The sequence below is a fragment of the Malus domestica genome, chromosome 01 (genome assembly GCF_042453785.1).
Source record: "Malus domestica chromosome 01, GDT2T_hap1".
Lineage (NCBI taxonomy): Eukaryota > Viridiplantae > Streptophyta > Magnoliopsida > Rosales > Rosaceae > Malus > Malus domestica.
Genome location: NC_091661.1, coordinates 13,765,299 through 13,790,989, shown reverse-complemented (window position 1 = coordinate 13,790,989; position 25,691 = coordinate 13,765,299). Strand labels below are relative to the sequence as shown.

General features: G+C 37.4%; 2 protein-coding genes and 1 pseudogene across 3 annotated transcripts; 1 reads left to right on the top strand and 2 right to left on the bottom strand.

Moving 5' to 3' along the window:
• Positions 1-5,143: 5,143 nt before the first annotated feature.
• On the bottom strand, positions 5,144-9,474 carry LOC103448190 (O-fucosyltransferase 39). 2 transcript variants are annotated; one of them, XM_008387445.4, is made up of 10 exons: positions 8,548-9,474; positions 8,011-8,106; positions 7,843-7,924; positions 7,670-7,740; positions 7,487-7,575; positions 7,180-7,383; positions 6,768-7,038; positions 6,244-6,471; positions 5,907-6,104; positions 5,144-5,660 (listed from the first exon to the last, which is right to left on the bottom strand). In XM_008387445.4, the coding sequence occupies exons 1-10, from the start codon at positions 8,671-8,673 to the stop codon at positions 5,451-5,453; spliced, it is 1,575 nt and encodes a 524-aa protein (XP_008385667.1). In that variant the 5' UTR covers positions 8,674-9,474; the 3' UTR covers positions 5,144-5,450. The 2 variants fall into 2 exon arrangements, with proteins under 2 accessions (XP_008385667.1, XP_028965978.1); XM_029110145.2 differs by having other exon boundaries at positions 8,482-8,824.
• Positions 9,475-12,939: 3,465 nt separating this feature from the next.
• On the top strand, positions 12,940-15,698 carry LOC103448191 (Golgi apparatus membrane protein-like protein ECHIDNA). Its single transcript, XM_008387447.4, has 6 exons — positions 12,940-13,103; positions 13,865-13,921; positions 14,030-14,233; positions 14,352-14,411; positions 14,730-14,856; positions 15,419-15,698. The coding sequence occupies exons 1-6, from the start codon at positions 13,089-13,091 to the stop codon at positions 15,505-15,507; spliced, it is 552 nt and encodes a 183-aa protein (XP_008385669.1). The 5' UTR covers positions 12,940-13,088; the 3' UTR covers positions 15,508-15,698.
• Positions 15,699-18,098: 2,400 nt separating this feature from the next.
• Positions 18,099-24,703, bottom strand: LOC103448193 (phosphoglucan phosphatase DSP4, amyloplastic-like; annotated as a pseudogene).
• Positions 24,704-25,691: the final 988 nt, after the last annotated feature.

Below are 25,691 nucleotides of genomic sequence, written 5' to 3'. Positions count from 1 at the left end.
GATAGATTGCCTCCATGGTTGAGCGCCCTGGCATGAACCCGAATTGGTTGTCCAAAACCCGTGTCTCTTGCCTCAATCTATGCTCAATGACTCTCTCCCAGAGCTTCATTGTATGACTCATTAGCTTAATACCCCTATAGTTCATGCAATTTTGTACATCGCCCTTATTCTTGTAGATAGGCACCAAAGTGCTCGTTCGCCACTCATTTGGCATCTTCTTCGTTTTCAAAATCCTATTGAAAAGGTCAGTGAGCCATGTTATACCTGTCTCTCCCAAAACTTTCCACACTTCGATTGGTATATCGTCTGGGCCTACTGCTTTTCTATGCTTCATCTTCTTCAAAGCTACAACCACTTCTTCCTTCCGGATTCTACGATAAAAAGAGTAGTTTCTACACTCTTCTGAGTTACTCAACTCCCCTAAAGAAGCACTCCTTTCATGTCCTTCATTGAAAAGATTATGAAAATAACCTTTCCATCTGTCTTTAACCGCGTTTTCTGTAGCAAGAACCTTTCCATCCTCATCCTTGATGCACCTCACTTGGTTTAGGTCCCTTGTCTTCTTTTCCCTTGCTCTAGCTAGTTTATAGATATCCAACTCTCCTTCTTTGGTATCTAGTCGTTTATACATATCGTCATAAGCCGCTAACTTAGCTTCTCTCACAGCTTTCTTCGCCTCTTGCTTCGCTTTTCTATACCTTTCACCATTTTCATCGGTCCTATCCTTGTATAAGGCTTTACAACATTCCTTCTTAGCCTTCACCTTTGTTTGTACCTCCTCATTCCACCACCAAGATTCCTTTTGGTGTGGGGCAAAGCCCTTGGACTCTCCTAATACATCTTTTGCTACTTTTCGGATACAACTAGCCATGGAATCCCACATTTGGTTAGCTTCCCCCTCTCTATCCCACACACACTGGGTGGTTATTTTCTCTTTGAAAATGGCTTGTTTTTCTTCTTTTAGATTCCACCATCTAGTCCTTGGGCACTTCCAAGTCTTGTTCTTTTTTCTCACTCTTTTGATATGTACATTCATCACCAACAAGCGATGTTGATTAGCCACGCTCTCTCCTGGTATAACTTTGCAATCCTTACAAGTTATACGATCCCTTTTCCTCATTAGAAGAAAATCTATTTGTGTTTTTGACGACCCACTCTTGTAGGTGATCACATGTTCTTCCCGCTTCTTAAAGAAGGTGTTGGCTAAGAAGAGATCATATGCCATTGCAAAATCCAAGATAGCTTCCCCATCCTCGTTTCTCTCCCCAAAACCATGGCCACCATGAAAACCTCCATAGTTGCCTGTCTCCCTGCCCACATGTCCATTTAAATCTCCTCCTATAAATAACTTCTCCGTCTGAGCAATTCCTTGCACCAAGTCTCCAAGGTCTTCCCAAAATTTCTCCTTCGAACTCGTATCCAACCCTACTTGAGGTGCGTACGCACTAATCACATTGATAAGTTCTTGTCCTATTACAATCTTGATTGCCATGATTCTATCTCCTACCCTCTTGACATCTACAACATCTTGTGTCAAGGTCTTGTCCACGATGATGCCAACACCGTTTCTCGTTCTATTTGTGCCCGAATACCATAGTTTAAACCCTGAGTTTTCTAGATCATTTGCCTTACGCCCAACCCACTTAGTTTCTTGTAGGCACATAATATTTATCCTTCTCCTCACCATAACTTCTACTACTTCCATAGATTTTCCCGTCAAGGTTCCTATATTCCACGTTCCTAAACGCATTTTGCTCTCTTGAACTCTACCCTTCTGTCCTAGCTTCTTCACCCTTCCCCGTCTAATAGGATCAAAGTACTTCTTTTGTGTGTCCCGTGTAAAGTTGATAGGAGCATATGCTCCCAAACAACTTTGAGTGGAGTCGTTCGAAAAGAAGTTTCTATAGCCCCCTTGCTCATTTAACACTGCATCCGGGTGCCGATGGAGATACAGCGACCCTTGCTCACTTATCACTGTGCTCGGGCCACACAGCGCGCCACTTACAGGTGACGCCCTAGCTTTAGCGCGATTTCGTTCTGGATTCATTTTCATAAGGATTCGACGTGATCATGGAGTGCCGGCTGTCGACTACCTGACGCCCTCCCCCTCATCCTTTATCCGGGCTTGGGACCGGCAATGTAAGATAAATTTACACGACGGAGTTGGCGGCGATCCGCAGCCAATGCCGCATATTTCCTCTTTTTTTTTTACTACTTCTCTAGGGTTTGAAAAACCCTAATTGCTTCTAATTTATTTATATGCTTTGACCCACAAATTCCACATAGCAAAATAATAATTGCGTAATGCATGAAACATGTATATATATATATGTGTGTGTGTGTGTGTGTGTGTGTGTGTGTGTGTGTTGACAAATATATTAATCATACACAATATATATCGGAAGGAAAATATAAATATAGGGGGTTCACGTATCATGGAGAATGTTTTGATGCTTCATGAACGTTCCAAATATCTTACTTTATTTTAACCGTACCTAATTGGCAGAAAACAAATAAGAGCCTTTCAATTTTGTAGAAGAAAGTATCCTCCTACGATCCTTCAGTTCCTTAGCTTCTGACAAGTGAGTGCTGATAACGTGTTGTAGACCTAATTAACTGAACTATTCTAGGGGAATATAGAGGGGGAGGCTGGCGGCAATAAGAGAGAAAATAAAGATTTTATTGTAAGGTGTGATTTGTATCACCCTATTGTGGCTTTATTTATAATAGTATGATAGGTTAAATCCTTACCTTAATAGAATTACAACTCTAATAAGATAATATCTACTAAAAAGAATATTCCAAGATATTCTTAGATACACTAGGATTTACACAATCGTATTCATATTCTAAATATGACTACAAAATTGAATGTTTTGTAAGGATTGATCATCAAAAGATGTTTTCTAATAAATCAAGTGCACACAATTTTTTATTTTTATTTTGACGTGAGAAAGAATTAGAAACAGTGCTACTACCACGCTTTCATGTTCTATTTTTTATTTTTTATAACACATATACTAAAATATTATTGTATAAAAAAATAACTAAATATACTTCAAACAAAACAGATACGAGAAAATTTCATCATTCTCGTTCTCATTCTGCTTTTTATCCTTCTGTTGACCCTAAAAACTACCAAGCCTACATGGCGCGTAGACCGAGTAATCTATGAGCTAACTACGTCCTTCGGTTGAATGCGGGGCGTGCCAACTCGTCGGCCGAGGAGTAAAATATGTTGATGTTGTGTTGAGTGCGCGACCGACTTCTGCGTCTTGTGATTGCGACCGAGGAAGGAACACGTCTCGGCCTCTTGGGTTCTCGAACCTGAAAACAAGGCTACTATTCTTACGAAGTTCACAAATCGTTGTCATCGGATTCGGTCCCAATGATGGTATTCGTTAGAGTAAACTCACGCCGATCGACACCAAAGTGTAAGGGCACAAATACTCAAAGCGGATATATGTCTTAACAATAAACGTGTTTCGGCCGTCGGAATGCCGAACTCTAAATCCCACTTGAGAGTATCCAATCATAAACTAACTCGGCGTGCAATGTATCGAGCCTAAGAAACTGTAACACCTCACTTCGCCGAGAAGGCTAATGAGATGACCTCGACCAATAAGGATTCGGAAATCCTTTTCAACCGAGACTTGGATAGATAACCAGTCACCCTCGACGCAGTGCTATCTATGCCGACTGAAGATGCTGCGAGACCGACTGGTTCTACGGTGACAGTGCTATCTATGCTGATTGAAGATATCACCGGTTGTTTTCACAGTGCTGTTTATCCAAACTGAAGGTGTGTTGGCGAAAAAAGAAAAAGAAAAAAATCTCAAGGTTGTTGAGAGAATTTGAGCAGGGCAGTTGTGTGTTAAATTGAAGGGGGTCAGAATGATGCACAACCTCCTCTATTTATAGCGGCCAACTTGTATTGAATCCCAATCCTTCTCGGATTAGAACTCTTTTATCTCGGCCAATCTTATTCCCAATAGGACTTTGAACGTAACTTGTTATCAAACTTTATTCAATCTCATTATCCTTATCCTGTCGTAACTCCTTTTCAAAACAAGATTTGTCTACATTCCAACTTCCCATATGATACGGCCAAATTTAACTGTGCGGCCCATGGACTAAATATCAATAACACCTATACACGAATTCTGGGCCGAGAACGAATCTAAACTTGGCCTATCCGATATTGGGCCGAAAAAGATCTAAGCTCGGCCCAAAACAATATTTTTTTTTGGCCCAAACACCTTCACAGTTGATCAATAAGTCAGTAGAGAAAACTATCATCTCTGGTACTATTTATTATGAGATGAAAATGAGAAGTTTTATGTTCGATATCTCTTTACCAAATTATGCTGATCGAGTTAACCAATCTCCAAACTCCAAAGTATCAGAACAAAAAACTAGGGACGAAAAGAAATAAAGGACCAGAATGGAAACCCACAAAAGTTAGGGGCAAACATGAAACTAACTCAAAAGAATATGCCGACGGGCCAAAAAACCAAACATTTTACAAGAAGGAAATAAACAATATTTCGTTGGATAGTGATTTGCTTCAATTCATTTGTGCTTTAAAGATGTCTTCTATGAATTTGTCTAATAATGGACCTATCATTGAAGATTGCAATTGATCACTGAAGCTACTGCGTTCCACGTTCGCCGTCAAGCTAACTCTATTGCCCATATGCTTGCTCATTTTGTCGTCTACGAAGGTCATTGTACATGATTTGATGAAACTCCCTTATTGATTTGTAATTTGATTAAGGAGGATCTCTCCATCCCGTGTACTGAGTAACCTATTATTGGCTTTTAATGGCAAGTGCCTTCGCCCATGAGCGGTAGGTCTCGGGTTCGAGACTTGGGAGCAGCCTCTCCATAAATGGGGGTAAGGCTAGGCGACATTCACCTCTCCCAGACCCTGCGTAAAGCAGGAGCCTTGTGCACTGGGTACGACCTTTTTTAATGAAATTATATCGTATTCATTTGCCTTTCATTTCATCGCTCTTCCCCTTTCGATTTCGATACAAGAATACGAAACCAGCCTCCACATTCCTTTTGTCTTTCAAGGTTGTAGAGAATGGCTGAACTTTTGCAACTTGATATGTTCTTATTTGGCGGGAGATGAAAGTCGGAATCCGAACAAACACATTTGTTTCAAAAGAGTATTGCCCGTAAAGGTCACAATTACATCCGAACCCATCGACAAATATTACAAGTTTACAACCCCACTTTTACACTATTTTTTCCTCCCACTACATCCCCACAAGCACCTATCACACCTATTGCACCCTATCGAAAGATATTAGCTATGTAGTTTTACGAGTAACGGAAATGGGCATTGTTTTTTTATTTACCAAATAATACAAGTCTCAAAATCTAGTGGTACCAAATAACGAGATGCCAAACTCGCCATACCCGCCTTCGCTGTGACATTAAACTCATGCCTGGCACATGCAGTCGGGAGCAGGATACGTGTATATGGACTGCTTAGGCTTTCTAATCCTGATTTGTCCCTGCCTGTTTTCGTGCCCTTTTACTACCGACTGCTGGAATTCCGACCAGCTAAGAGTTTTGTTTAGGAAGAGTTGCCCCAATAGTGGCATACTCGGCCTGATGGTCTTCAAGTTCTCGTAAGTTCGGTGCCCTACCTGTTGACATTAATTTCTTTTTCGTCAGCATTTTATGAGTTGCAGAACATTATGAAATGGAGAGCATGTGAAAACATATCTATTGTGCACCATATTGCTGTGAAAATCTCATGCCTTTGTGTAAGGATGGGTGCTCAAAGACATTATGCAGGTGAGTGACAACCCTCACAAGTTGAAAGTACCGGCCATGGCAACGGGAATATATGACATCATAGAGTTGATAAAAAAGTTATTTGGAAGTCTTACCAGTGCATTGTGCATATTTCCCGGGGAAGCAGATACGAAGATATCACTGTGCATGCTAACGTAGTAATCAACTGCTGCTAACAGAGAAGCCTTTCCTTTGATTTGGGCCCGTTCTTCTGAAGAAGCAAGGCTCTTTTTATCTTCCATAAGTGGAAACACTTTTCGCAAAGTAGCAATCCTAGCTTCCCCACCGTATACCTGAAGAAAACAAAACGAAATTGATAATTAGAACTATGGTAACCGGAAACATTAGATTTTACTTTCCTAATTGATATTTGCCAAATTCACTGGATGAGACTTTAGCTAACATGAGTTGGATATAAGGAACACTGATAACCTTGTGGGAAGCAAGATAGAGCCGAGTATTGTTGTCAAATCCTAAAGCCGCAAGAAGCAATCCAATCTCTTCTGGAGTTAATGGACAACGCCCCTGACTCCTCAGCTCCTCGTCCGTGAACTGGGAGTTAAGGACTCTTCCCTGCCAGATCACTTGTCGGTATTTGGCCAGAGCCAATTTTTCAGCTTTTCCACCACCAAAATCACAGGCCGAATGGGCTGCCATATCCTGCAGAACGAAAAAATAAATCCAGAACATAATTTCCATATTGCAAACACAATTTTTCATACTTTTCAACAGTTACAAATTAATTGTAAGTTGTTAAAGTGGCACATAATGTGTTACAATCTGTCCATTGTTTGTGTACCGCAGAACATAAAATACTGCAAGTTAGACATTGATTGTTTAAATATAGCAGTTACATATACCAGCGATGACAGAATTTCACTGTGCACAACACAAATTTTGGGGAAAAATAAAGGAGTCAATCCAAATGGATGTGAATCAAATTATGAGGGGCAAACCTTATCAAACCGTAGATGCAGCACAACAAATTTCCCTGCCCCTTGCTTGTCATTCACATCAGGCATCTCCTGCAAGTAATTGGTGCTAGCTCCCCCACTTTTGCTAGAAGGATATCTAAGACGGCTGACCAGAGCATCTCCAAGAGCTCTAATATGCGGGACAAACACTAATGCTTGAAAGTTGACCTTACAGCGTAGTCGTTGGATATCCATAGGCAAGTTGTCAAATGTCAGGCGGTGTGAGAATGGGGCAATTGCTGCTATTCCATAACTGAACCACATACAATTCAGCATATACGAAATTTAAGATATAAAGCCATAATTTGCCATTGACTTCAATAGCTACTAAAGGTCTGAAAATTAAACAACAAGAACACTATCATTTAAGCCAACAAGTTCAGGTGATACAGACCTCTGAACTAGGGGCAATACATTCTCTAGATACCAGTTTGCTGAAGCATGGACAGGTGCTGTCTTAACTCTCGTAGCTCGGATGGCCGTTGCATAGTACTCCCTTGTGCTCCACGAGAAATCAGAAGGGAGCTCTTTAACTATTCTAATATCATCCTTCAATACATTAATGAAATGGTCAACATCAAATATATCCATGAAGGAGCTGCAGAGAAAAGAACCGGCAGAAGAATAAGTACCAATAAGGATTCAAGAGATAAAGAACATGTATAATGCAAATATAAATCAACATTTGCTTCTACAAATACCTTGAATCTCGCCATACAGGATTCACTTCAAGGTACGGGATCACAAGGGTTGCATTCAGTATTTTAGCAACTGCTACTGCATCACATATCTACAAATAAAATAATTTTAAGAACTAGCCAGGTGGTTATACACAACTTTGAAACAGATACACGTTGGATGAATTACAAACTTTTAAGACCTACCCCCATCCTCTGCTGGTTCAGCCCTCCATCAAGAAAAACTTGGATAAATCCCTCAGATTTTTCCGGTAATGCTGCATGAGATTAAAGAATCAATTGCGAAAAAGTAGCACTTAACAAGGGGCAATTGATACAGAGACATAACCAAAGTAACGCTGTTTTCCGTAAACACTCACAAGGGGCAATTGATGATTCTGCACAAGGCTTCCATGATTCGTTAGCCAATGGGGTCCACAGATCCGAGAGTTCTCCTTCTGACTACACAAGGTAAAGATTTTTTTTTTTTTTCTTGTCAGTCTAATTTTATGCGTACAAATCAGTCAAACTAATCAACTGTTACTCACGGTTTGGCGTTGTAAAGCACTCTTGAGAAGGCGTAGGTGCTTAGATTTTGGAACATTCCATTCCTGAAAAGTCGGCTTCGTCATCACATCAAGCCCCTAAAAGAAAAGCAGTGTTTAAATGATCCTGATCTCTGCAACAGGTGGGAAATGCACTTATATATCACTAATGGCACACATATCTACTTGCACAAACATCGCGTAACAATTGATGGGCGCCTCGGCATTTCAATTGCTATGATAATCATTGTTCCTCAGTTTGTCGGTGATCGAATTTACAAGAAAAATGGCAGCAGCAAACAAATCAAAGCAAAAAACTGAATGCAATCTGGCCCATGCTAAAAGCTTGGCAAAGAAATTACCACGTTGCATTTTACGTTTACAGCATTAGTAAATTGAACAATAACCAAAACCACTAGAAAAAGGCCAGAAAATCCCTCTGAGAAAAAGCAGGAAAACCTCGTTACCACTTACCGAGTACATGGAAGGAGAAGTATAATCCAAGGAAAACGGGTAATTAAATAAGAGGAAGAAACATACCGAGTACATGGAAGGAGAAGCATGGCCCAACGGACTGAACAAAGTGGGCAAGAAAACTGGGAGGAGAAGGAGCAGAAGAGCACCGAGAGCTCCTCCTCTGGGAGAAAACTGAAACTGGACCACCATTGTTCCAAAACTTCAATCTGAAAACTAAAATCTGGGTTTTGCTCTGCAGTGGAAACTACAAAGACGCAGAAAGAGGAAGACGAAGACGAAGGGAATAACGCAACTATAAATGTAGCGGCCTAGAAAGCCGAGGGGAGAGTCTGCGAGAGAGTAAAGGCACTTTGGGAGGACACCTGGACTGCTTGCTTTCTAGTTTGGATTGATTATGTAAAGCGTGTCACTCTCAGAGATAAAGTTTTTTTTTTTTTTTTTTTCTTATGAGAGTTTTTTGTGCGAACAAAAAAAAACCTAATGAAAATGGTTTTAAGTTTTAACAAAAATGATAAAATAAAGAGTAAAATGAATAGTACCAAGATTGATTTTTTTAGTATAAAAATATGATTTTTTCGTTAAAATAAACAGTACCGAGAGTCTTCCGTTAAAGATAAAAAAAACAAAAAAAAAAAAAGAAGCAAAACAGAGTACTTTTGTTTGCTTTCGGAACCCTCCGTCTAATTAAACACAGTTCCCATTGCTTTCCAAAAGAAAAAAACCCCAAGGGCGGTTTGTGGTTACCTTCCAATTTATATTTTTAATACAAATATACAAACAAAAACCTTAAATTTCCTTTTTTCTGTAAAAAAACTATAAAAATTAGCATACAAAGACTAATTATCACACACGTAAACGTTGACAAGATATTAGCATTAATTGTAGGACTCATCTATTTTTTTTTCCATTGGTTTTTTTAGGGGGAGAGAGTGATGAGTGAGAGGATAATTGCAGTGTACAAGGCTTGCAAATTGGAGCATTAGGTTCGGCTTCTGGGTGAGTATCTCTATGACTCTTTTATAATTTTTTTAGGGTATCTCGATGACTCTATGTACTTGATGGAATAGGATCTTATCCAAATCTTTTTTTGTGAAGGATCGTAAAGTTTATTTTATCTTGTCTGTTTATCTGATATCCTGCGGTCAGAAATTATATTTTATTTTTTATTTAAAATTAAACACAAATAATATTTGATGAAAATTGATCGAACGATGTACGATATATGAACAATAAAAAATGACTTCCGAAATTCTACAAAAGAGATCAGGAGAGGATTCTTATCCATACTTACTAGATTGGCTTTTGGTGCTCCAGCCAGGCAGCACCGACACTACAGTCAGTTAGTAACTGTTCAAATTTTGCATGGAGGAACCTGGGAATTACATCACATGGGATGTTTCGGCTTCGTGTATGTTATTTCTGCATGTTTTAGGCATATAGAATGATCTTTCTAACCTATATTGGAAGGATTGATTTCGTTTATTACTACAATTAACAATATTTCTCTGCATTTGTAGATAAGAATTTTTAGATTTGAATATTTGAAGTAACGGGATCAGACCCATTAGTATATACTATATCTTTGTATAAAAAAAAATAAAATAAAAATTCACGAAGTGGAAATTGAATCCCTCCAAACAAAATGTGCAAATTTGTGGTGGCTCAAAGATGCTTCACTCAATTGTTGTTTTCTAGTATTTTGGTATTTGGACTTTCTCCAATGTCCAAATTTGCAAACCTCTGAATCTTATTGATACAAAGCCATAACGGGAACTAGGGTAAGATGGTTGCTTTTGCTTGTGCCTGCTGTTGGAGCAACAAGAAATCAATGCTGATTTTCTCCATTCCTCCCCTGACCCCAAAACCTTATCTTTCTTACATTATTGTGTTTGGAGAGAGTTGCGTGTGACCCGGCCCATAAAAGAGATTTTTTAGTGTATCAAACACACGATCCAGTATAATAAGTGTCAGGCACACTGCTCAATATAATACAAGTGTAATAATAATATTTTGGTATTTTTATTTATGGCCTTTGAAACTCTATTTTGATCTCACTTTACCTCTTGTAACTCAAAAGTTACTATTTTACTCATTGAAATTCATAATTCGTCTCACTTTGGCATGTGGACTCTCTCTGCTCCCTAAAAATTATAGGCCGCCTCTTGAAACACATATGGAACTCAACACCCAATATGACTATGTCACGTGTGCAATAAATTAGATTATAAATCTTTATTATGCGTTAACATCCAACAATCAGAGAATATTAAGTTTAAAGAAAATAAATAAATAAATTGATTAGTCTGGTGCACCTAAATCAAACCCACATAAGAAATTAATAGATATAAGGCAATGTAGAGCGAATTTTGAGTTTTACAAAGACAACTTTTAGGTTTCAAGGAGCAAAATGAGATCAAAATTGAGTTCCAAAAGGCAAAGTGGAGCAAATTTTGAGTTTCAATTAATAAAGTAGCAACTTTTGAGTTATAAGGAGCAAAGTGAAAAATAAAATAGCCTTCCAAGGGATGTGCTAAAAATAAGCCTTTTTTGAAATTGGTTTTTGGATACAAGTGATGTTGTAAACTATTGATTGTTGCCGCTCATAGCGAATGAGGTTGTCATACTACCACTCATAAAACGAAGGAGTAAGATTCTCTCCCTCTTTTTTTTTTTTCCCTCTCCTTCTCTCCCCTCCTATTTGAACGGTTACGGTTAAATCATGTCAGCATCTTATATTAATTTTTTATATATATAAAAAAAGAAATACAAAATAGAGAATGTGAGAGGAGGGGATGGAAAGGGATGGAAAGAAAATAAGAGAGAATCCTGGTCACTAACCCGTGTGATCTAGGGTGTGCTTAATGTAACTTCACTGACCAAATGGTGAACATATTTGAAACACCTTAACCCACTGGAGTCCTCAAAACCATCCATTACTTTAATAATCTATTTAGTCAGATGCCCACCCTAGCAGACTTGACATATTGTAAACGAGTGGTGCTATCCACAACCAGTTTTTACATCTCACACCCGCTTTTCAGTTTCTAATAGCTGAACCGAATGAATTGAAAAAGATTAAGGGACTAAACTTAACAAGGATGTATAAGAAATAGAAAGAACGTTAAACTATTGTAATGTAGAGACAAAAATATCGAATTGTAACTGGCCCAACTCACATTTGAAAATTCTACACTAAGGAGGTTTCATGAGGGAGTTTTTAAGACCGCATTCGAAAAAAGGATCTTAGACAATGGACCTGATAATAATGAGGTTTAACTTACAACCACCAAAACCACTTAATCTTGGTGGTGGTAATGGTTTCAACGATGTCTGCTATCACCAAGATGAAGATCTAATATGGATGTTGTTGCGCTCTGGGTTATCCTGCACCATCTTCTATTTGGTCGTCGTCGGCAAATTTGACGATATTCAGTGATGTTGTTGATATGGTGCCATTATGAGATTCCGTTGATATCACATCCATACTTAGTACCAGTACCTCAATTTAACATTGTTATATGACGTCAATCTTTCCGTTCACGTTATACGTATCGTTCCGTATATTGTATTGTTTTTAAATCGCTCATACCATATTTTAATTTTTCTTTTTGTTTAAAAGGGGACTAGGGACTAGCTGATGACTTCCCTACGGTGGTCTACCATTTTAGAAGCCGAGAATACTCACAAAGACATTTCATTAATTGTTCTCCCCCCACCTTTCCTCTCTACCTCATCTCCTCATACTCCACCCGCACCCCTTCCTGGGCCCCGACCTGTGTGCGCCGCCTCGAAAATGGTTGCCAGATCCATCTCCCTTGCTCACTTCCCTCCCCCCAACCGGCATGCCGGCATCCCCTCGAGGCCAAGTGTTCTGCGGTTCCGACCAAAGTAAGGGTATTTTACATACCCCCTTAGCCTCACCTTCTATCCATGTGTTCCTATGTTTGTTTATCTTTGCAGGGATTTGTGATGGTGTATCGGATATGGTAACCATTTCTCGGTTTCGCATCTCCAGTGTTGACTTTTGGTTGTGGTGTTCTGTTAGTTTCGAGTTTGTACGTTTTCTGTTACGATGTCTTGGTCGAATTGACCTCTCGGTTGCTTTCTCTAGTATTGCTGCTTTGGTGGCTACTGGCAAGACGTTCGTAATACCGGCAGCGGCAGCAGTCTGCTTTTGGAAGTTAGGGATTAGGGTTTTAATTTTCGTTAGCTTGCTTTTTGGGCTGGGCTTTATGTATATGATTCCCCCCAATTTGCTTTGGGTTATTTTTCCTTTCTGTTTGGATTGGCCTGTAACCTTTTTTACTTAATGAATGTTTCTTTCTGTCCAAAAAAAAAAAAAATGTTCCCACCCACGTTTACTTTGGACAGGGCTAAGCCCATCTTGGGCCCAAGTTAGTTGAGTTGAGGCCGAGGCCACCTGAATATTGTGAAAATAAAAGAAAATTTAAAAAAAGAAAAGAAAAAAAAAAAGATGCTACATCCAACGAAGCAAACGTGTTACACACAAGAAGAAGAGGAAGAAGAAGAGAGCTCAGAAAATTGTTGTTCGGAATCCAGACAGAAGAGCGGAGATAACCCCATAAATCCGCAAGCTGGGAAATATGGATCTCAGCCAGGTGAGTTGACTCGTTTCTTCAATTTCTTGCTTACCATTTCCGATTTCAGTTGCTCCAGTTTCTCGGATTTCTGGGCCATTCGTTGCTGGGTTTAATGTTGGGATTGCGATTACTTGATCTGGCTTATGCGTTTTGCATTCTTGTTTGGTTGCTGAGAAAATAATGGAAAACGATTAGAATATTAGCTAACATTTCATTTGGAAATTTTCCATGGTAGATCTGGATTTCAGATTTTCTGAAGGTGGATGTTTTTGTTGATATGTTTTGAGCTTAGTAATTTGTTTGGTTGAGTAGAAAATTGTGGAAAGGGAGAGGAAATTGAGTATCATTCATTAATTTTCGAGGAGGTCTAGCATTGTGCAGGGACTTAATTCTAATCTGCTGTACAATCAGCAGCTAAATCTAATTTTCGAATAGGAAGGGTTTTATTGAAGGGAAACAAAAAATAGGAAGAGGGTTTATGTTGTTATGTCACCCAAAGAAAGAGTTCAATTTCAGAGTGTAATATGTCGCAAGAGGATTGAGTTTCTTATCAAAGGTGTTACCTTTTTTGCCCTTAGCAGAAACTAGATAATAATATGAATGCAACTCTGAATGTGAAAACTTCCCCTTAATTTTGGCCCTTTCCGATGAACTGGGGGACTCGTTATGTTGTGGTTGAAAGGAAGATGGTGTTGTTTTGAACTCGGGGACCCATTATATTGTAACCATTTCTCATTTTTGTTTCCATTTAGCTAATTCTACTCTACTTTCATCTGCAGCCACAAGGGGAAAACTATGCCAACCCAAAGACTTGTTTCTTCCACGTTCTTTTCAAGGTCTAGTATCTATAGTTTTCTTGTTTACTGTTTCTTATAAACGAAAGATTGTCATTTAAATGTGGTGCCTCCTTCACTAAGTAACATTATGTTCCCTCTCTTTCACAGGCTGGAGCATTGGCTTTTTACATACTTTCTGCCCTCTTTTTTGATAACTTTGTCATCATTTTTGTTGTGACTGTTCTTCTTTCCGCTCTTGATTTCTGGGTAGTTAAGAATGTTAGTGGACGCATCTTAGTTGGGTTGAGGTGGTGGAATGAAATAAATGATCTTGGTGAGAGTGTGTGGAAATTTGAATGCCTTGACCAGGAGGTTAGTATTACCATCACAAAAATCTGTATTATCGTTTTCTCTTCCCTTTGTTACTAAGCTCAATGATATAAGAGTGTTTACTGTTGACCCTGTTACCACCTGACTTGTATGTCTTTAGTCATTGGCTCGGATGAACAAAAAGGATTCATGGCTCTTCTGGTGGACACTTTACATCACGGTAAGCAAATAAGCTTCAATATAACAAGTGGTGCAGCACCAATTTTCATTTATACGATTTTTCATAAAGATTTATACTGATAAATTATATGCATTAGGTTATAAAAGTAGATATTAAAAGCATTGTGTTACTTGTGTGTTCTACAAGAAGCTGGATGGATCTGCTTGGAGTTGAAGATGATATGAATAATATTGAAACTGAAAAAGTATTTTAAAAATATATATAGCAAGGTCCACTGTGCGTGAATGTAAAAGGTGCACATAGTTGTGAACTGTTTTATTTTGACGTCTCAAGTTGCTGTTTTACATGTTTGGGCAGGCTGTTGCATGGATTGTGCTTGGAATATTTTCTCTAATAAAGTTTCAGGCAGATTATCTCCTCGTAGTAGGAGTGTGTTTGACCCTTAGCATTGCGAATATTGTTGGCTTTACCAAATGCCGTAAAGGTATGGAAGCATTGATTTGATTTTGTTGTTAGATATATGGATATATAGGATATTTTTCTGTGTTTTGTGTCACAGGATGGATGGGGTTTAAAAACTATTGGGACAGATTACATGAAAAACATTTTACATGAAGTGCATGTTATGCTGGACGCACATCATGTAGCCTATTACAGTTGTTGGTTCGGGATTCTACTTATGTTGGGGCGATCTTTAATGATGATAATTGATAAAACCAACAAATTTGGAACCACAAAACCCAAACATAAAACTCAAGAATGTGGAAAACTCACAAATAAGACAGAACCCCAAAAGTTTTCTTTTACACCCAAAACATATGAACGGTTTGTATAAATAAGTAGATGATGTTGTACTGTAGCTATTAAGCTCTCATTCTTGCAGGTAACACGCATGTTACTCATCACCTACAACTGTTAGATTGGAATGGTTCCATATTTGAAGATAGATTCACTAGTTGGCTTTCCTTTTTCTTTCTCCCCGTAGTTTCTGATGGGATAATTTGTCTTCATATTCTTGGTTAATAACACTTTGATTTTGCTTCCAGACGCGAAAAAGCAGATCCAACAGTTTGCCTCCCAGACCATTGCATCCCGGTTCTCGTCTACAATACAATCAGCATTCAGTGTCGTCTGAGTCACGCACGCAGGAAGATAGGAATATTTTGGAACAAATGAACTTGTGTAAGAGCGAGCGTGTACATGATCCACCATATTGACCGGCAATATCCTTGCGTCTTATTGAGCTTTTGTAGGGATACAAAGATTGCATACTAAAGGTTTTGTATTGAATGTTTGATATATACAGTGATTCAAAATTTTACATAACTTTACCTTTTTTAATTATAGTTTGTATGATAAAACTCTGTCCAATGACCCAATATTGATAATTTCGTTTTTTTTTTTTTTAAACGATAGATTTGTTAGATTAGATGTTAGATTAGTCACTGACGGGGTTGGAACCTACGCCGTCATGCAAGGATTCAACACCCTTTCCACCACTGTGATAAATGGTTGCTTGATAATTTCGTTGATTCTTTTATCATTCGACTTCTGGCTAGTGGGATTTAAATTGACATGTTTGTATATCTTTGAATTTGCTCAGGCCCTCCTCTCTCCAAAACTTGTTGTTTGGTCCTTGTATTCTCAATGAAATGAATAGTTTTGGGAACAAAAAGCCTATGCTGGTCTTGCCTCTTTACTGGTAAATTCCGCGCGGAGCAGTAAATTCTGTCGAGGAGATGGTGTGTATAAGCTATTTGAGTTTACGCTTCACAGGTTCTTTTTCTTCCGACTGTCCTCTCGCAAAGTGACGGCAGGTGTAAAGACCAGCTTTCCCGGAGTTGATTCTTATCCACTATAAAAATAGCCAAGCCTTTCAAACCGAAATGTGTCCAATGTTTAGGTATAGAGTGATCTTTTAGACCTAATCAAAGCAATGAACCGATTGTCAATTCAGGATTATTTTCGGCTCATAAAATGGTGCAAGTCAGGGAAGAGATCCAAAAGGCCCAATTCAAACCTAGAAGATTGAGAAGCCCAAGGAAGGATATACCTGAGTGCTAGAGTGGACCGCTCACTAGCCTAGTCCGACTAAGCAACATAATGTACTTTTTGACCCCCAAAGACACGTGGGAAGACTAATAACTTTATGGCCCAAAGTTTTAGGAGTAGGCCTACTCAGACACCAATCAAACCACGTGTCAATCACCAATCAAAAGTAGAACTCAAGGACGGGACATAAAGGTGGTTCGTCCACTGTTTGAAATGACATTTTTGATAAATCAAGGCTAAGCTGGTTGCTCGGTACATATCGATCTAGAAAGACGTTCCCTGACTGAGCAAGCATCACTTCACGCACCGAATGTCGACTGATGGTTAAAGAAAGTTCCAACCCGCTAGTCGATGCATGTGACACATTAAATGCTAGAAATGTAAGAGTTTTTTCTGGGTTCATGGAGGGCCTATATAAATAGGTGGGAACCTCTTGTAAGGTGGTTGGACGACTAAAGAGAGAAAAAGATAAGTCTTTAGCTGAACGCTATTCGTAACCTTTAAAATCAGTACAACCTAAGCAACACAATGAATGTAGTCCAATTTGAGAAGTGAACTACTTAAATCTTGAGTCTTTCATTTCAATTTCAATTTCAATTCCAACCTACCAAGGGCTAATTATTTTAAGTTTGTTAACCTATAAATTTGGAGCGTTTAACACCGACATGGGACACCAAATGGTCACGGCCGAGATCACTTTGTAAACACAACCGAAGCAATTAGTACTATTTTCTTTCCTTATTTGAGCTTTGAGAAGTCTATGTTCGGGATGATTCATTTGATGGTTCGGGGAGGAAAGAAAAGCAAAACAAATACAATAAAAGAGTAGCGGGAGAGTAGGGTGCTGTGGGATTTGGAGCTAGGGGCCATATTGGGTCAAATACTCGGAAAGCAGAAGCGCAGCAGCTGTAGAATCTGATACCAGAAACCTCAACAGGTGAAAAGAATTATACATCAAACAAAGATACAATACTAGTGCAAGTACACGGAAATGCAACATCAGGAGCCCACCACACATCTAAGTTAACAATTCATATCAGCAGTTTCCCAGTCTTGTATCAACAACACACGAGTATCAAACGCAGAAAGCAGAATTTATCCATCACCACAAGTAAACAAAAAGTTTCAATCTAATGATAATGAGTAGGTCACTAAAACAATTTCCCTTTTGAACTTAGAGATGCCAACGTCTCACATCAAACACGAGTAACAACCAGATACTTCATAATTATGCTACATTATAATTCACAAAACCAACAGAAAGGAACTCAACAAACAGTTTAACATAATTCAAAAATCAAGCTCACCACAAATCGGTCTCCTAACAGAAACCCCGAGAATATTGTAATCTCTAATAATCTCTGCAGAACGCAATTTACCATAATCTGTAATAAGTCTTGAACCCCCCAATAGGTGAGTTTACGGTTTAGGGATCAAACAAATATAAGTAGAATTTTGTGCCAGTACCGATTATTCAATTATCATCAACCTCTTAACAAACTCGCATCAAATATACTCAAACAAATAATCATGAAACAAGGCTGTGGAAAATTCATGTTGAGCGGGACTTACCTCTACCACAATCAAACACAGCTTTCCTATCTTCATCCTTCTGAAAAGATCTCTACAACATTTCTCAGCAGTTTCCAATCTCTTCATTCACAAATCAGGTCAGTCACTTTAAATTTCGCTCCTTTCTATTATTAAGTTGTTGCTGGAATAGGAATTTACATTTATTGATCATTAACTACACCACATTATTTCATATATGTTAACATATAATAATAGGGAACTCGTACAGTAACTACTTTACATGCTAGAACAAATGTATTGCCCTTTTGTAATTCACTCATCACTGGGACAAGATTCGAGAAACTGTCTTATTTTCAGTCGTTCCTCTGTTGTAAGTTGAGGATCATCACCAGTCATCCTCTTCTGTATGGCCGCACTAGCAGTGTTAGGATCCTCCTCAACAACCTGCATGAGAACCTCAGCCAATGAGAAGAAAATTGGTGCGACCTGAACAATTAAAATCCGTTCATGCGATCAAAGTTTCTAATCCCACATAGTAAGCAGCAAATTTATAAAACTTCCTTTCCAATTTCCTTGAAACATATCTGGCATTATTTAACAAAGAAAGAAAGATATCTGGCATATTCTTGATGCCCAGTGGCCAAATTGCTTCCTTATACAAAAAAATTATGTGCAGACAAAAGTTTCCAAAACAAAGCCCTGAAGGGCATCATATCTTAGGATTTTACCGTTTTCTTCTTGTCCCCAATAGGCAAAAGAACCTCAAGATTGTTTTATAAAAGAATATATTTATATTTTCCTTTTAGATTATTTAATTATGTACAAAGACTCAAAGCTGAACCTTACATGAACATAATTGTTGACATGGCCATCCTTGTTGGGAGAGGTGAAAGGCTCGTGTTATTGTGCGTCCATCCACCATCAATAATGTATTTATATTCATATCGTCCTTCCTGTAAAGCATAAGTTCATTTTAATAAGCTGGTCGATGAATGAAACATTCAAAGTTTGAATGTTATGAAAACCAATGCTGAACCTGAAAGACCAAACATAAGCAAATTTTTTATTCAGAAAAATCCTTACCGGCAATTTCCTCTTGAGAAACCATGAACCCTGTTCCTCATTAAACTCTAAAGGAATCCTCTGGACAAGCATCACAAGAGAAAGTCACAGATTGAAATGAACACAAACTGTAAAATATGTATCAGTATCACTATCACCAGAATTCCAACAGTTGAAATTATAAGATCTTAAGCATTCAAAATCACTATGTTTCATTTGTCCTCAATAAACATATAAGTAAAATGGAAAACTTCTTGGCCATTGCTCAAAGAAGAAGCAACTACTTTTTCTCAGCACCATTCAAGTCAACAGCAGTTCTGTTCTTATGATGTTTGAACAAAAACTTCATTATTTCTATGCTTTTTCATGTCCAATACCATATAATCTTCTTCAACATCTTAATGATATGTATTGTTAATTATTCAAATTTAATGGATTGCTTGCTCAAATCGAACCAAAGTTTTATGCACAGGCACATAATAGATTGATATGAACATCATGAGCCGTCACTGGCTCTCCGTCATCAGGTCACCAACTTTCTTGACCTTCCTGCACAGAACAATCAATCAATCTAATGTATTTGCACCACAATGACATATTATGTCTTGTAGTGACCCACGATGAGTTTAATCGTAACATCTGTATCGTATCTAATAAGCCGCGACTTGGACCTTCTTTACAAACAGGCCAGACAGCTATCATTAAATTCTTTTACTAGGACATGCAAATCTGCTTTGAACAATATGTTGCAACAGCTCTACTTGTTTCTTGGTCATTTGGAGAACCACATGCTTTCTTAAGGTGCGAGCATCTCTATACATGATTATATACGTATACTCTTCTTATAAGACTAATCTTCCCCATCATCTCTATCACTTTATCTTGAAAAATGAGCATCGGAAAAGCAATACCCAAGAGTCAGTCCAAAACAGTCCATACCATACTACGCATTTAGAGATAGCATGCACTATACATTAAAACCACAATTTGAGGCTATAGCAAGAATAGAAATCTGCCGCTAACGTTGAAATAAAAAAGAATACTACCTGATCCCATCCAATATCAAGTCCAGAGATTTCCACTGTAGAGCAATTATCACCTCCCCAAGTCAACGTGACAACCTTTTTGTCATGCCTGTAAGCTTTATACGAGAAGATATGTGACACGTGAGTTTTTAATAACTTCCTCTTTATATAACAAAAGAAGACAGATATCAGATTAAATGAACTTACTCTGTTGCAGTGATAGATGGAGATGGTAAATTGGCGAAAAATCTAAAGTCTCGGTGCTAATTGTTAAAAAAAAATCTTCGGGTGGCAAATGTACATGCCCCGAAAGTCTGGGTGGCTTGTGCAAATTTCAATAAAAAAACAGAAGAAAGGGAAACTATCCACCCTCAGTAATTCATATTACTAATGAATTCAAGCATTAATAAATGAAAACAATCACCAGCATGCATTTACCACCTGGCAATTTTGGCAAGATTTTTTCATTAAGGAATGGATCGATTACTGTGTTGCAGTTGAATACTGGTCTAGTTTCTAAACTTTCTATTAAATAGATGGTCACCATGCACCCTGAAACTTTTACAATATCATCATATCTTCAAGTTGAAAATTGATACATGTGAAAAACTGGTAACATGTAAAGACGACTTAAGCAATTATTTATATAAAATATCATTAAAGAAAAAACAATACTTACAATATCTGCAGTAGCATTTTTTTATAGCATCCAGTTTTGGGAAGCACGGATGTTTTCTCTGCATTAAATTCAAAGAAAGATACTTCTGAGACGTTATCAAGTTCCAGATAAATTCATGCAGTACAGCGGCTTAGCTGTCATATCATTGATTCGAACTTTCTGAATCTTTTTTCTTCTGAAAATAGCAATGTCTTACAACTGCATAAAACTCATTAATGATTTTAAAGCTTGACATGCAAGGTTCTCTTGTCAAAGATTTGTGAATACAAAACTAAACTTCTAGGATTTTTCATTTTTGCTAAATAAAATGCACAGGAGCTCTTTTACCAAAAAGATATGTTGTATTGAATTATTGATAAATTCCACATCAGAATGAGTAAAAAAAAGGGTTACCATAAGTAAATTGACAGCATCTGTAAGTTTGTATCCCAGTACCCAGAACATGTAAGCCAACTGCCATCATAACAACATTCAAGAACATTAAAACGAGATAACCAACACACCAGACTGATCTGTGTAATGGACAATTCAACAAGTATATGAAATGAAAGACAATGCAAGGTGAATGTTAAAAAAAATTGATGTTACTAACAGTTCTCATTGTTTTTTCTTACTTTCAAAGACTTATTTGGATATGCATTTATTTGTGTAGGCCTGTCTATCGTTGCTGGCTTCATATGATTTAAATGATTTTCTAACAAATTTACTAAATTCTTGACTGTGTAGGTTAAAGGTTTCGCATTTAACATTAAAATAATACCACATCTCCCCCTACATAGGTAATTACTAATGAGTCTGTTTCCCAGACCTGGCAGTTTCTTGAGGTATCTTGACAGACTGTAAAGATAACTGAAAATTTTTCTTCACAGGATTGGAAGCGTCTGTCAAGAGGGCTCAAAAACTGCCAGGTCTGCTGATGGTCTAAAGAAAAAAGAAAATTTTTAGCTGCAGGGATATATGAGACCCCACGCAGAAAACACAAGTCACATGGGTTCACTACAATACAAGAAACTAAAATACTCCCACATTTTCTCCTTGTCTAAACAGTATGAGCTTTCCCTTGTACGTAATCTACTAACATATGTTTTGGCTTTGACAAAAAACTATTCCTACATTTTAGGTTAATTTACTAAAACCTTTCCCCCTTGTTCATTTTCCCTGGTCCATTTACTAATAGTAAACCTTGGACGTCAAACAGGTTCATTTTAATTCATATTGAACTAAATACAATTGCATTAATTCTGGCTGAAAAAAAATAATGATGAAGAAGCCGCAAAGTACTAAACACAAACATAAATGGTCATGGATGAAAATACGCATACCGAAAGCACAAACGCATAACACTAATTTTATAAGTAATAAGAAATTGATAGGCGGGTGGGTGAGCTTCCATGTGAATGGTTAAATCCATTAGTTCCATAAGGTGTCTGCTATTTTACGCAAACATTGGGAAGAATAACATTATTTTTAAATACACCATTAACAACATACCACAGCTGCAGGAGCTCTTCCAAGTCCAGCAGTGCAATGCACATAAGTGACACCTCCATTTTGATTTATGGCTTTATATAATTTGCTAAGGACAACAGGAAGCCGGAGACGTAGATCATATGAATCAAACTCCCTGCAACATCAAACATTACCCGGCTGAATATATGAAGCAACTATATATGTATTGTGTCATGTGTGCTAATGTACATGCTCATCCAGACACAGACTCTCCTCCAGAGAGGGACAGAGACATACAGACAGACGAATAATTAGTAATTTCTAATGAAAAAAAACTGCATGTGAAAGTTTATAAGCTGGTTATTGATATTGCTCTCCAAACAACAAAAAAGATCATTCGATATGATTGGCATAGATAGAATTGGGAAATAGAAGCTGAAGTTAACTGCTTCTACTTTTCAGTAATGACAGACAAACTGTCATGCTTCAATGTCTGAAATTCATCCAGAAAACGAACAACAATAAGAGAAACACCAACAGTTTTCAAATAACTGACCTTATTTCAGCACGCAAGTGTTCAATGTCATCAAATGTTTTGACTTACTCTTGAATGGCACCGATGTCAACACTAAAACATCTGGAAGTTTTAATTAAGGAAATTATAGTTTAATTTTCCTCTAAATAAACTTAAATTGTGACAGTTGCCTCAAATGGCCAACACATTACAAATATTACCTCATGCCTAATGAAGTGAATCACGTGAATATAATTTTTTTTTTTCCAGTAATGAGTTTATGGCAAAAGAAAACTTCGAAGACAAAATATTCAGGATACTCCAAATCTGAATCTTGTTGCAAGCAAAATATAGTATTCACACCGATGCTTTGAAGTTTGTCAACATCTTTACGAGTCTGGTTATAAGTAAAACGAAATACTCAGTCTAGGAAACTTTAACAATGGATAAAAGTTGTTACTATGACCAGTTATAAAAACAATGATCACCTGTAGGCAAGACCCCACAATCAAGTCTGGAAGTATGAAGTTGTAGTTTATGGCTCATGCCTATAGGTCAAGACTGCATCAAGATTATATGAGAAATTGTTAGCTATAATGACAAACAAAGTAACAATAAAAATGTAACACCGAAATATCTAAATTCTAAACACTGTTCACACCCTCCAACCCAGATTTCCAACACTGAAAAATCCTACAATTTCATATCTCGTTTCTCAGTATATTGAGCCATTCCTATGAAAACTTTAAGCATTTTAACTTACCAGCACCCATGGCTTCTGTCATGTTATTACTATATATCTCAGACTTTTCCTCTTTTGCTTCAGCCCCACTTGTCTCAGCATTACAGGTGGAACCAGAAATTGCCTATAGAATACACCAAGTAGCATGATCGACGACAGATACAAGACAACATGTCTCACAAATTGAACAACTAATTGAATGAAGGCATGCATACAGCTCATCCCCAATTACTCTACAGAAAAACACATAGATCCACAGAAACTACTTAACATAATTGGGCCATCACAGTCAAATGATATTGTGGTTGTGCGAAAAGACTTAGATCCTATCATGTACTATGTCACCCGTTGATGCTTATGAATGAGCATAATTCATACCCTAGCACGTACTATGTCATTACTAGGAGATATAAATTATGGTCCAAAGGCTTATATGATATGCGGGTTAATATCTTAGCGCATCAACAATGAATCCATTATCCACTTGTCCTAAACCATGACAATTTACCACTTACTTTAGATGCTTAAACCAGTAACACCAGGCTGTGAACTACACTTATTCATTTCAAATTATCTTCTGAGAAATACCGAACCCCGAATTCTGAAAATGATACAGCTCAAGTAATTTCAATTCAAATGACACAAAATGCATTCATAACTGCTTCCATCTCCCAGACTTAATTTTCATTAACACGAGAAAAAAAACAATAGAGAGAAAAACTACCCAAAAAAGAAATCAACCCAATAAAATAAAATAAAAAGACAAGTTTATAAGATCCAAGCATGAAAAAATCGCACAAGTTTTCAAAAATTCTTAATTCTGGGTAGATCGATGCAGCTCATTGTTCCCTGCACTTGAGTGAGTGAAGTTCGTAAAATCTGCATAACATTCAGTACCACGCCTGCATACGCAGATTATATGTAATGGGGGAGAAAGATGATCATACCAGAGTTGCGATAGAGAAGGAAGGCCTCCTGGGACTGCTTCCGAAGCTCCGGAGAGGCAAAACAGAGGATCTGAAATTTGGAAAAAATGAAATGAAAAAAGATCCATTAATCGGTGAATATTTATGGAATATGTGTGTAGGGAAATGGACGAGAGACCCTGTGAGATTCTGGAGACAGTTCATCTCTGATCACAGCAATAAAAAAGATAGATCTTCTTTCGATCTTAGAGAGAGAGAGAGGAGGGAGACAGAGCTCAGTGTTGGCGGAAGAAAAAGGGACAGAATGCCCTTTTTGGACATTCTCAAAAGTGCCACTACCTGAAGACCAAACCCCATCTATGCATTTCATTAACAATACATAAGATTTTAATAGATTTATAAATTTATGAAGTTTAAGGGGTATTCAATTAGGATTTTGAAATATTTTAATTCTTTTAATGAATATAGGGGTATTCAATAAGGATTTTAAGTGATTCTCTAAAATTCAATGTGTATTAAATCAGGATTTTAAGATAGTTTCTTAAAATTCTTTGAAATCTGAGTGTATTTAATTAGAATTTTAAAGAAGTTTATAACATTCCAGGTGTATTCAATTAGAATTATAATTTAAAAAATTTGGAAAAGTTGAGGAATTAGAGAGAATTTGAGAGATTTTGTAGTGTATTTTAAAAACCCACAAATCTCACATCTCCCCGTGAGATTTTTAGGGAATTGAATCAAAATTTTACATAGAATCTCTACAAATCAGTTAAACTCCATAAAAATCCATTAAAATCCGTCAAATTCCCAATTGAATACACTCCCCTAAGGGAGTTTAATTGATTTATAGAGATTTTATAAAAAAAAAATTTGATTCAATTCTCTCGAATCTCAGGGGGAGATGAGAGATTTATGAATGCTTAAATTGCATCACGGAATATCTTCAATTCTCTCGAATTCCTAAACTTTTTTGAAATTCTTTAAAATAAATTCCTAATTGAATACACCTGGAATGTTATAAACTTCTTTGAAGTCATAATTGAATACACTTGGATTTCTTAGGATTTTAATAAACTATCTTAAAATCCTGATTGAATACACGTTAAATTTCAGAGAATCACTTAAAATCCTAATTGAATACCGCTAAATTCATTAAAATAATTAAAATAGTTCAAATTCTCAATTGAATACGCCCTTATTAAGTAGAGACTATTTTAGCCCAAACCCAAGATTTCAGGCCTAAACAGTAACCTTTTTCTCTATTGGTGTTTGCATCATTCCCCGTTTGTCGCACACACGCATTATTAATAAACGATGTTCAACCATCTTAGCTCTAA

What these genes read in the sequence shown, in the direction of transcription:
- LOC103448190 (XM_029110145.2), bottom strand. Translation starts at nt 8,673, where the DNA reads ATGGTGGTCCAGTTTCAGTTTTCTCCCAGAGGAGGAGCTCTCGGTGCT. An exon ending in TCTATCTTGCTTCCCACAAG is followed by an intron (nt 6,105 to 6,243) that starts GTTATCAGTGTT and finishes TGTTTTCTTCAG; the next exon opens with GTATACGGTGGGGAAGCTAG. An exon ending in GAAATATGCACAATGCACTG is followed by an intron (nt 5,661 to 5,906) that starts GTAAGACTTCCA and finishes TAATGTCAACAG; the next exon opens with GTAGGGCACCGAACTTACGA.
- LOC103448191 (XM_008387447.4), top strand. An exon ending in GGTGGACACTTTACATCACG is followed by an intron (nt 14,412 to 14,729) that starts GTAAGCAAATAA and finishes ATGTTTGGGCAG; the next exon opens with GCTGTTGCATGGATTGTGCT. An exon ending in CTTTACCAAATGCCGTAAAG is followed by an intron (nt 14,857 to 15,418) that starts GTATGGAAGCAT and finishes TTTTGCTTCCAG; the next exon opens with ACGCGAAAAAGCAGATCCAA.